General features: G+C 45.1%; 1 protein-coding gene across 6 annotated transcripts in view; it reads right to left on the bottom strand.

Moving 5' to 3' along the window:
* Positions 1 to 11,315, bottom strand: part of LOC115243135 (dachshund homolog 2) — a 198,405-nt gene that overhangs the window by 72,106 nt on the left and 114,984 nt on the right. For all 6 annotated transcript variants that reach the window (XM_029819883.1, XM_029819878.1, XM_029819879.1 and 3 more), the window contains 2 exons: positions 3,110 to 3,186; positions 1,292 to 1,462 (listed from right to left, as the gene is read on the bottom strand). In XM_029819883.1, coding sequence (XP_029675743.1) covers positions 1,292 to 1,462; positions 3,110 to 3,186 — 248 coding nt within the window. The remainder of the gene's footprint in view (positions 1 to 1,291; positions 1,463 to 3,109; positions 3,187 to 11,315) is intronic.

The following is an 11,315-nucleotide window of genomic DNA, read 5'->3' as shown; positions in this document are numbered from 1 at the left end:
TCCCCCTTTTTTGGGGGGGGGGGGGGGAGGATATACACGGGATCCCCTAATTTTGCGAGCGCGCGGCGGTCCTCGATATTTTCCAATTCACTTGTCAGCCAAGCCAGCCTCTTCGCAGCATGAAGAGCGAATGGCGAATAATCTTACGATTTCTGTGAATTTTACGGTGTCGAAAAAGCAATGTCCGGATTCATTCATAAATCACCGTCGACCGGAACCCGCGAATGCGATCGCGCGAGACTCGCTTTCTCTTAACGATTCGACCGCTCGATGTATTAAATAGCACCTCTAAAGAAACAAAATTAATTAAGATAACGTGAGATGATCGAACGCATCCTCTCTCAAATGTTCCTTTCTCTTTCTTTTCCACAGGAAACGCGTTCGTGAAACCGATCTCACGTACGTGAAACGGATCCACGGATACGCGACTTTACAAGCGATTCTACGGATTCATTAATTGGACCGGCCAATTAACATGCCGACGCGACAATGGTCGAGTCGATTAGAAATCAAAACGATTATGATGCTTCGGTGAGTCGGAACGCCGGAACAAGGCAAGGTGAGATAGCGAGACAAAGCTCGGACGAAGATTCTATCTCTCGATCCATCTTTCATTAGAAAAAATGAAACTAAATACCAAAGATGCGAGTCTAATGATCGCTTTGCGCCGACAGTGACGCTTCTCGCGCGGATACCGCGCATTTTAGAGAACACTGCTAAAGAAGAAAATAAGATCGTTTCGCGTATCGCAGAACACACACGACGTATCCGATAAATTCATTAAGAAGTAATAATTACACATTTAATCTTTCTATTAAATATTATTATCTCGCGCTAATTCGCTCGAGGCAATTAACGACGCTCCGATTTACATGCAACTTGGCAACCGCTGCGACGTGTTTCTCAGAGCACGATGGAAGACGAATCCCGAAGCGTCCCTCGCGCTCTCTCGGTAGAGATGATGGATGAGAGGGCCTGACCCGCCAGCCGTCTAGAAGAACTCGTCTTTAAACGCGGCGTGTCCAGCAAAATCGATATAATTATTTCACGAGCACGAATCCTCTCACATTCTCTTTCTCTTTCCTTTTCTGTTTTTCGAGTCGGAATCGTCCTTTCGACTTTCGTCGAACGTCAAAAGCGAGAGAGCGCATTTTAATTGATTGCGAGGCGAACAATCTTTTTCGAACCCATCGCTTTATCAGAGATATAAGTATCTGGCAACGCGGATCGCGTTGCTGTCACACGCTTCGCGAATGAATCGGCCCTCTCGTAAATAAAATTAAAAATATACCTTCGTCCTTTTCGTTGTCATCCTCGAGGTCCTCCGATAGATTATCGTCCTCCTCCTCGTCATCTTGAGAACGGTGCGACGCGCCCGCCTCGCTTCCGGATTGCTCGCCCACACTTCCGCTTCCCGCTGTTTTTGAGAGATTTAGGACCGGGCTGTGACCGTTTGAGGAGCCTGAAAATGTAAAGGTACCGCGAGAAAATTAATAAAACAATTCGTATTTAATATAAATACATATATATTAAATACCTAAAATATATATATGTGTATATATCGCTATCTATCCGTTATAACGCACAGGATCGATATCAGACTCGCATTGACATTGCGTCCTTGTTTCTACCCGGGACGATAACACCGGAGAGCGGCGTCAATCTTTCCCGAGGAACGTTCGGTCACGAAGAACGAGATGCGCGTCCATCGACCGGACTGACAAGTTGATGGATTTTATTTGCCGCCGCGCATCCCCGTTTAGACGAGAACAAGCGGACTATCCACTTTCCGAATCTCCCGGCCGCCCTTCCATCCCGGTTGCGACCGACCACCTCTTTCTCTTTCCGCGCATCCCTTTTTCCTTCCTCCGACCGCCTAAGCGAACGCGCGCGCGCGTATTTGATATCCTAGTATTTTAATCCTGACATAGATAGATACTGTTTGGGCAACGGTCGTCGGCGCTGACGCATTGCTTCGGGCCACTCGTGATCTCACGGGTAGACGCACGAGTACCCGACGAGTACGTGTATATGTGTATAGTAGTAAAGACCAGCTCCTCGGCCGTTCACACACGTACGCGCCCGGAGCTCCATGTATCTCATTGGCCATTGAAAGAGAGGGATCGCGGTTTTCTCGATTCTCTTCCCAACGCGCGATCTAATGAATCGTACATCTTTTACGTTAAATTGACTCCTACATACTCCGGCTGCCCTTGGGGACTAAAATCTCGGTAGCGAAGGGTCTCTTGCGCGAATTGCGACTGATATCTCATAAATATAATTGCGTGTGTATTCGTATATATATATCGAAATATGTAAATACGTATATATGATCGATCGACAAATTGACATTATATGACAGATTCAAAAATGTATAGTAAACATATAGTAAACGTTGCATTGTGTTGTCTTTGACGTAGGTGAGTCTATCACGGAAGAGAAAAGGGGAGAGAGACAAGGATTCCATCAGATGGATTATAATATTATACGGAATTGGAAAAAGAGGTATAAGGACCGGGGTGTAACCCGATATTGGACTTAATCTCCGAGAACCTAAACGCCCGGGACGCCTCTTGGTTCGACCGGACAAACACAAGCCAGATGGAAAGAAAGGTAGAGAAATGCAGAAAAGGACGATCACGATCGGACTCTGTCGGACCGCCGCGCCGGACTGTCGTGGTCAAAAATCTTTCTGCGCCGCTTGACTTCGAATCCGCATCGATCGACCGTTCTCTGGCAACTCTGACGATTAAGCATCTCGCGTTACCGACTTAATCCAAGTGACAGCCGCCGCGACGAGACAGGTAGGAATACGAGAAACGGTATTGAAAATTATAAGCCCGTAAGAAATGTCAGCGAAATAAATCGTTAGTGTTCCTTCAAAGTCAACATTTTCTTCGCTTTATGCACATTGATATAATTGAATAAAGTTTAGTTTAATATTTGACAAGCATTAATTATTAATTGATGTTAAACTACTAAATTTTCAACAAATGCAAAATGATAAATTGACGTGATTTTTTACACAAAAAAGAAATTGCTGTTATTAAACTGAAAAACTGAAAAACTGAAAAATCGAGCATCGAGAGATTCGCTTATGCAACCTTACCATTGTGCGAGCTGAGGTCCCTGGGTTTGTGGTCCAAAGCCAGCGCTCTCTCGGCGTCGCTTCTCTCCTCGCGGAGCCTGTAACAGAGAAGGAAAGAGAAAAGAAAGGTTTCGTATTAATCCGAGGGGATTTAAATCGAGCGAGCGCGGAGGTGGACTCTTCGCCGCACTACGTAGGGTATTAATTAAATAATTATTCTAGTCGCTGGACGCAAGGGATCCGCGTAGGAAGATAAGTATCGGTCTCGCACACCGCGACGGTTCTCGGTCGTATCACCGTATACCATGTATCGTTCTTAATCGCCTCGTCCTCTGCGACATCGCATTTATTTAATCCGCCACAAAGACGCCATAAAGAAGAATCTCATTTTTGACGTCGCCAACAATAAGTCTATGAGATTTATTCGAACATATTTACAAAACAAAATATCTGCAAACGAACGGAGCAGAAACAAATTCGTATAGTGTATTTCAAGCGTATTTCAAGATCCTGCGGTTTTTCTGCTTTAAATTTTACTTCGATTTCCTCGAGCATCCCGCTTTATGAGTCGCTCGTTAATGCGGCGCCTGAGCTTTACGCTCCCACGCCATAAGAAACTTTTAATCTTGGCTTTATATTGTTTGGCACTCGTGCCCGCGGGGTCCATCGCGTGGTTTACCAGGAATCGTTAAGATTTCTGTCTCAATGTCGCAGTTCGCATTAAGAAGCGAGCGAGGATTACGGAATCGAGTCGTTTCCGTCATAAAGCCGAGAGGGAATGAGCCAAATAAAAGCTTCTTACAAAATTACATTTTAGCATGGTTCTCCTAACGTCAACACGAAAAGTATGATTGATCTTTGTGGTAGATTTTCCACAGATCGCGATTAATAGAATAATTAAAAATTATCCGCCCCATCATTGCTTAATGAGCGTTTGACTACTCCTCTGAAATAATATCACTTCGCGGCAAAGAGAAAATAATTTTCGGGTGACAAAAGAGAGTTCCGTAGTACAAGCCCTTTGGCTAAAGAACAGGCGGGCGGATTCCTTAATCGTGAATAAAGAGTTGAGGGCGAGAGCGACCCTCGACAGCATTGCCGCAGAAAAAGGGGGACGTCCGCCGATGCCACGGCTTTTATCATGAGGTTTATAGCGCAGGTCATCCGCATAGTCGTTTTATATTGCAAGGAGTGAAGAGAAAGAAAGAGCGAAGAAAATAAACGTATCTCACGTGTGATTATACTCTTTCACTATTGATTCATTTCTCTTATCTCGTTTTCTCTCCCTTTTTGTCTTTCTCTACTCTTTTTCCCTCTCCTTCTTTCTCTTTCTCGTTCTTTTCCTTCTGCCTCTGTCTTTTTTCTCTCCTCCTCTCATACTCGACTCGCCAAATTATTCTCCCGGGTATATTTTTTCCGGCTTCTACGGGTTGTGGTCCGGAGGGGGGAGGTGCCTCTTTCGCACCTCGAATCGAACCGCGGACCATTAAGTAAGAAGTTAATATCATTAAACATAATATTGGGCGCATCTGGGAGCCGCAGAGCACTTACCGACCCCTCCGTCCACCCTCGTCCCCGCCCCCTTGCTCGCCGCCGCAAAACCCTCCTGTCTCAGCCCCATACTTCGTTTCTGCACCGCGAACTCGGTTCCCCTCGCCCCCCTCTCTCCCCCGCACAACCCTCTGCAACCGCTTCGCTCCTTTTCACTCCCGCCCGCCTCCCCCCTCCTCCCTCTCCACCCTTAATTTTTTAATGAGAAAATGCTTTCAAAGAGCCGGAGAGAAATACTGTGTCTACGAGCGATAAGTTACGGCGGTGTTAAGGGAAACGGAGAGCGGCTTTATGTGCGCGCCTCGCACAGGCCGCAAAATGTAAAGATTTCCCGCGACAAGGAAGAATCGAAAAAAGGATACTTTTTGAGCATAATAATGCCAACGACGTGACATCGCCATTGGACACCGCAATAATTCGAATAATTATAACAATTTTGATGATAATTAAATTTTAATTGGTAATGCGAGTCTATTAAGACAGAGGCAATCGGGGCGGTAAACTTGGTTCTCGCGTCTTGTATTCCGCTCTTTTATATTCCCCCCCCCCCCCCCCCTCCTTTTTCCGACAACAAAATCGTCGACAATCTTCGGAAGCGAAATGTCGAATGAGGAGAACGTCAGGCGGGAGCGAGTGTATGGAATGAGACGCAACGCGCAAAGTCGATTCATTTAGACGTCACGAGCTTGCAATAACCTGGCTACGAACCTGGGGTTATTAAATTTGTAATTAGTCGAATATTACGCTCGACGTCGCCGCGCGTTCACCGTGTCTACGGTTACGCCGCGGCGTCCGCCGCGCATTTTCGCATCTACGTGCGTTTGGCGTGTATCCGCGTGCGCGATTGCGTTAATACGGGTTTCATTATGCGAGCGTAATACGGCTCCTATGCTCGCGAATCTCTCTCGACGATATCCGAATAATTAGTGATAGCGGCCCTACCTCGGTCGAGGCAAAGTCTCGTATACGCGAGAGAAAGAGGGGAAGAGGAGCACCGTTTTCCTGACGTTTCGGCGACGGAAGAGGAAGCAAGAGCCAACATTTATATTAAATTCGTCGTCGCAATAATTAATCCCTTCATAAATAATCGCGGTCGCGAGCTCTTTCGAGTCATGCCCCGGTGGTGCTCGCCCACGCTTTGCGCCTCGCGAAACTAATAAGCCCCGCGCCGAAAACGCGCACGACCCTCCTGTATCTTTAGCTTTAATTTTGCGTCAGTAATGACGAACTCTGCGGGGATTCCCTATCCGATGTTCAGAAACGGCCGCTTCGAACAGCGGGAGTTCATTAAGAAGCGGGCGAGACTTCGAAGGTCGAGAGAGAGAGAGAGAGAGAGAGAGAAAGCGCGGCTATGATTCCAGATCGTTTCATGAAATTAGATCGCGGATTCTCGCGGACGGATATTTCTCACCGTCTCGCGGATCCGACGCGCGTTGAATCCGATATATAACGCCGATCAAAACGGGACGCGCGACAAACAATGGGGTGGGATTTCCGCGCGTCCACCCCAAACGCATCGTGCGCATAACGCATCCGATAATGATGATAGCAATTGTAATTTCGGCACGACAAAGGGCCTCTGTAAAATGGCGAAGGTATGTCCCCGCGCTCTTCGATCCGGCGCGGCCGTCCAACAGCTTTTTTAATAAACGATACACGTGCCATCGGCGTTCCGGCATTCACATACGCCAATGAATTTTTATCGCGACGCGTCGTCGCATGTCGCGGCGTGTAAACATTTTTTTTTTTTTTTTTTTTTTACCTAAATCGCGAATCCCCAATTATTCGCGCGTTTATCCCGTTATCGAGTAACGTAAAGCCCGAACGTCGTAACGCCGATCGACACACTGTTACATTCATAACCATCAAGCGAACGAGACGAAAATTTTGCAGAGCCGCTAACTGACATGAAAATTTTAATCGCCGTCAAAAAATTTCAGTCTACTTTGTATACGATAAATTATCAAGAGGTATGTTAAAATGATTCATACACTTGTGAATTAAACTAGATAGTCAAAAGATATATATAACTGAATAATGCTAACTTAATACGAGTGATTTCACGTAACCGTTTGTTTAATTCTATATACGAAATTAATCTCGTAGGAGGGCACAACACATTTTCTGTCTGTACACGTACATCTCGAGAAGGGTCGCTTTCTCGTAGATATTTCGACCAAGTCGAAATAATAAACGACCTGGATCTGTGCGGAGGGTCGTAACATGATCCTTAGCGCGCGCTTCTGCGAGTCCAGGAGTGAAAATTCCACCCTTAGGACCGTGACATTTGAAGCGAAAGGGGTTCTGCGACTCTCTCGTAACGAGTGTTCTCGTTGCAGACGCAACGCGATCTCAAAAGGATACTTGCAATTGTAAGGCAGTGTCTTCTCGAGCATTGTGTCAATAATTGTATATACTACGATTAATAAGAAAATCTGAAAATCTCATCGTAAATTATATCGATATCAATTCTTGTTTCAAAGATATAATTTCGTGTTCGCGATGCACGTCAATTTAGCGAGGGCGCGATCTAATTCAAACAAACGTAAGGGCAGAGAGGAAAAATGGGGGACTTAATTCGGGAACGTGGCGAGACCATAAATTACTGACGGGAGATTCCTCGCTGACGTACTACAAGCGTTGAAACTCTGGTTCCTTCGCGCGAAGGGCGATGGATTCGAATTACAAACGATGCCGTCGCCGACAAAAAGGGCCGGGAGTCCGATCCTCTGTGTTCTCTCTTGCCAGATCCTTACAGATATTATCCGGCATATCGCGAGAGACGGACAACATTTATCAAACTGTGCGCGATCCGGGAAAGGCTCTCTCCCGAATTCAATCAGCGGATGCCTGACATTCCACGAACATCAATAGGGCAAGTGAAATAAGACGTCTGACTTTCTGACATTAATTTCTGATTTTCTTCGATTCTATCTCAAAATTCCAAGTTGCGAAAAAAAAAAAAATTACATTGTTACATTTTCAAGATATAATTACTTAAATAAAAATTTCGTATTATCATAAGTGATTAATATTTATGTCTTCTCAATTCTAATCTATTCCGTATTGTTATGTTTTTATCGTAAAAAAATTTCGACGGATTCCTTGTGATTTAAAACAAGGAACATTTTTTCCCCGTAAATATTAATTCGATCCTCAACGTCCGTACGATACTCGTATAGTATGCCAGCGATATTGACTAAACACTGAATGTGTATCTCTAATAAACACTTCCCGCTTCGGAATTTGTCTATCGGAAAATAATCGCCGGTATTCGACAACAAGAGCAGCGCCATCGCAAAATCCATAAACATCATATCGGCATTCTCGATATATGCCGGATATAGTAACTGACACATACTACTATACTATATATACATATTACTATATACTATATTATCAAGAATGCATAGAAACGCGTATAAAAATCGTTAATCCTTATTACGTTAAGTTAAAATAAAAAGATGACACGAGAGACACACGCTTGGAACATTTTTTTTACACATCGTTCGAGAGAGTACCTACGCATTTTTTAAATTAGTTCTCACTTCTTCGGACCCTCGTCGTTTTGACTGATAGATCCGAACGGCGGTCACGACGCAATCGTACACAGGCTACCGTAGCTAACTCCATATCAATCCGTGTGTATTCGCCCTCGCGCCTTCCCGCTCGTAACGAGTCATGATAAATGACATGAGGCCCGCCGACGATTGAGATTAATTCACCGGCGTGCGTCTTGCAATTGACTTTGACGTCTGTACAATCCGAGGCGGTTTCCACGCCGGAAATCGCGCCGCTCTTTCAACTTGGCGCGGATCCGCTCTCGCTTTCTCGATCGTTTCACGATCCTACGAAATTGGCCGATCATTCGAGAGTCCGAGATTAATAACAGAGGAGTCATCAGGAACTCACATCGATTCGCAGCGCACAAAGCCGTGTCGTTAAAATTCAATTCTTGACGGGAGTCGAAATTATTTCGAGAAATCGATCGAAGCGCAGCATCTCGCCGAGAAAGGAGAAGGAGCGGAAGATCGGCGAACAACGACGCGCGCGGGCCCCCCCTCCTTTCGTTTCCGACGAATCGGGCTAATTATGTATCCCCTGCGGGACCCCCGCGGACAGGAAATGAGACTCCCCGAGTTCTCCTCATCCGTTCCGTGTATATGTATATGTATGTAGAAGGATACGTCCGCACACACCCACGCGAGCGACGTACGTATTCCCGCGGAGCCCGAAGTGAAAACGCGGTTGTATTAAGCCCGACCGAGGGGATCAGATACGAGACGGCGGCGATAACCTCCGACTTTATCCTCGCGCGGGACAGCGGTTTAATTAGACGACGCCCGAGATTCGCCTAGAAATGTTGATTGAGCTAAATTGTTTTCCTCGGGGGCATGCACACCGTCTTCGTCGTCATTCGACCGAGGCGTTTTCCTTTACCCGGCCGAGGGACACCTATCCTACGCGTTCCGGGGGTGCTAAGGAGACAATGCTGATTAAGCGACGAGATAACCGGCTGTTTAGTCAAACGACTCCCGGATCGTTTCGACGGCCCGATTGTTTCGCCTCGGATTTTGGCCGGGAACTCACAGGCTTGTTAATTCATTCCGCAGAAGACGATCCTGCCGGGAGGATTTAACGCGAAGTACGGTTACGCGAGTAATCTTACGTGAGGATTCTGAATACGCATTCGCATCTCAAACTAAATGCGAAAAGCAATAAAAAATATAAAATATATACGTCATTGACGAGTTAGCTCACGTCGCGACGATACGTTGATGACGCGCGAATAGAAGCGTTAATTCGGAAGGTCATAATTTTTTTTTTGGGAAGCAAGAGCTTAAAGAGAACGCGCAGCAAAACGATTTTTCTGTCATCGAGTCACCGAAAATCCGGAGAGTACTCGTAACCGTTAACGTCGACAGTTAGAATGGAAATAGAATGGTAGCGTGTAACGCGGAGAGGGACTGAGATGATGATCTTTTTTTCGTTAACGTAAACAATATTTATATCAAACATTGTCGTTCCGTTTCATTCGTTCTCGTAAATACGCGTACAGCATTCGCATCTCAAACTAAATGCGAAAAGCAATAAAAAATATAAAATATATACGTCATTGACGAGTTAGCTCACGTCGCGACGATACGTTGATGACGCGCGAATAGAAGCGTTAATTCGGAAGGTCATAATTTTTTTTTTGGGAAGCAAGAGCTTAAAGAGAACGCGCAGCAAAACGATTTTTCTGTCATCGAGTCACCGAAAATCCGGAGAGTACTCGTAACCGTTAACGTCGACAGTTAGAATGGAAATAGAATGGTAGCGTGTAACGCGGAGAGGAACTGAGATGATGATCTTTTTTTCGTTAACGTGTAAACAATATTTATATCAAACATTGTCGTTCCGTTTCATTCGTTCTCGTAAATACGCGTACAACAAATTTACATATATATGTGTAATCGAATTAGACTGATTTTCTTACATGCGTTTCTATACATGAGATAAGAAGCTCGGCTAATCTTATATGGGTCGACAAAACGATATTCATCTTCGTACATTCGAAAATCTATAATTAACCGAGACTTTTACTGGCAAGATATGACTTTGCACATAATTTCGAACATATTAAATGTGCAAATTTAAATTAATTAGGATATTGTTAAAAAATTTAGAAATCTTAAGAATAATAAGTAAATGCAATTCAATTAACAAATACGAATAATGTAGTTTTGAAATGCTACAATTAAATATAAAAGAAATGATGTATGAAGATATAGTCGAAATAGCATTCTTACGTAACACTATCTCTAGTTAATATTTAATGTACCATACAAACGACTGGACAGAGCGATAGCGCGTCAACGGAGAACATATTAGGTTTCCGTAATAAAGTGTAATGCGTAAGACAAGCCCCGAGTAGAGAAGCTCGTTAACAGATAGCACTTTGAGTGCACCGGCACTATGCGTCATACATCAGAAATGACGTTCGGGGTATGCGAAGTAGGGGTGCCTAGAAAGGGTCTGAATTATGAAACGGACCCGCCCGATTCTCGAGGAATGTACTTTGCTGTTACCACTTGTATGTGTGTGTATATTTATGCTAGACGTACATGCGACTTAAGCAACGCGTAACAAAGCCATTTTGTATTTTGTATTTTAACGAACCATTTTTTATCCTCGCTGCTTTTTTTACGGTCTGAAAACACTAGGCGTGAAAATGAAAGAATACCGATCGTAATATTTTAATCGTTATATACCCGATTCGTTCATTAATCTTCCCATATTATTTAAGGCGCATCGCGAAGAAAAAGTCTTATCGCTACGCAATCTTTCGTCGAGAAGCAAGCACGGTGATCTGTGACCACGGTCTTCGCCCCCCGCCGTCGTTTCACGAACGTAAAAGGGCAACGGCTTTCCAGCCGCGGTTGATCCACCCCCGTGTTCCATCATCGCCCGCGCGCAAAAGCCTCGAGAGCATTTTTCAATTCTCCGCGAAACTTTACGATAGGCATCTTCCCCAGGAGGAGAAACGGGCGCGCACCCCGCGCGAAACATTTGTACATAAATCTGAAAATTATGACCTTCGCGCTCCCTACCTCCGCGCGCTTCCTGCACCCCTCGCGCCCTGTGTCGCGCCACCCCATTCCAGGGAAACAGCAGCAACATCATCGGGGGGGGG

This window comes from Formica exsecta, unplaced genomic scaffold, assembly GCF_003651465.1.
Source record: "Formica exsecta isolate Colony F162 unplaced genomic scaffold, ASM365146v1 scaffold690, whole genome shotgun sequence".
Lineage (NCBI taxonomy): Eukaryota > Metazoa > Arthropoda > Insecta > Hymenoptera > Formicidae > Formica > Formica exsecta.
This window is presented reverse-complemented; position numbering and strand designations above follow the sequence as displayed.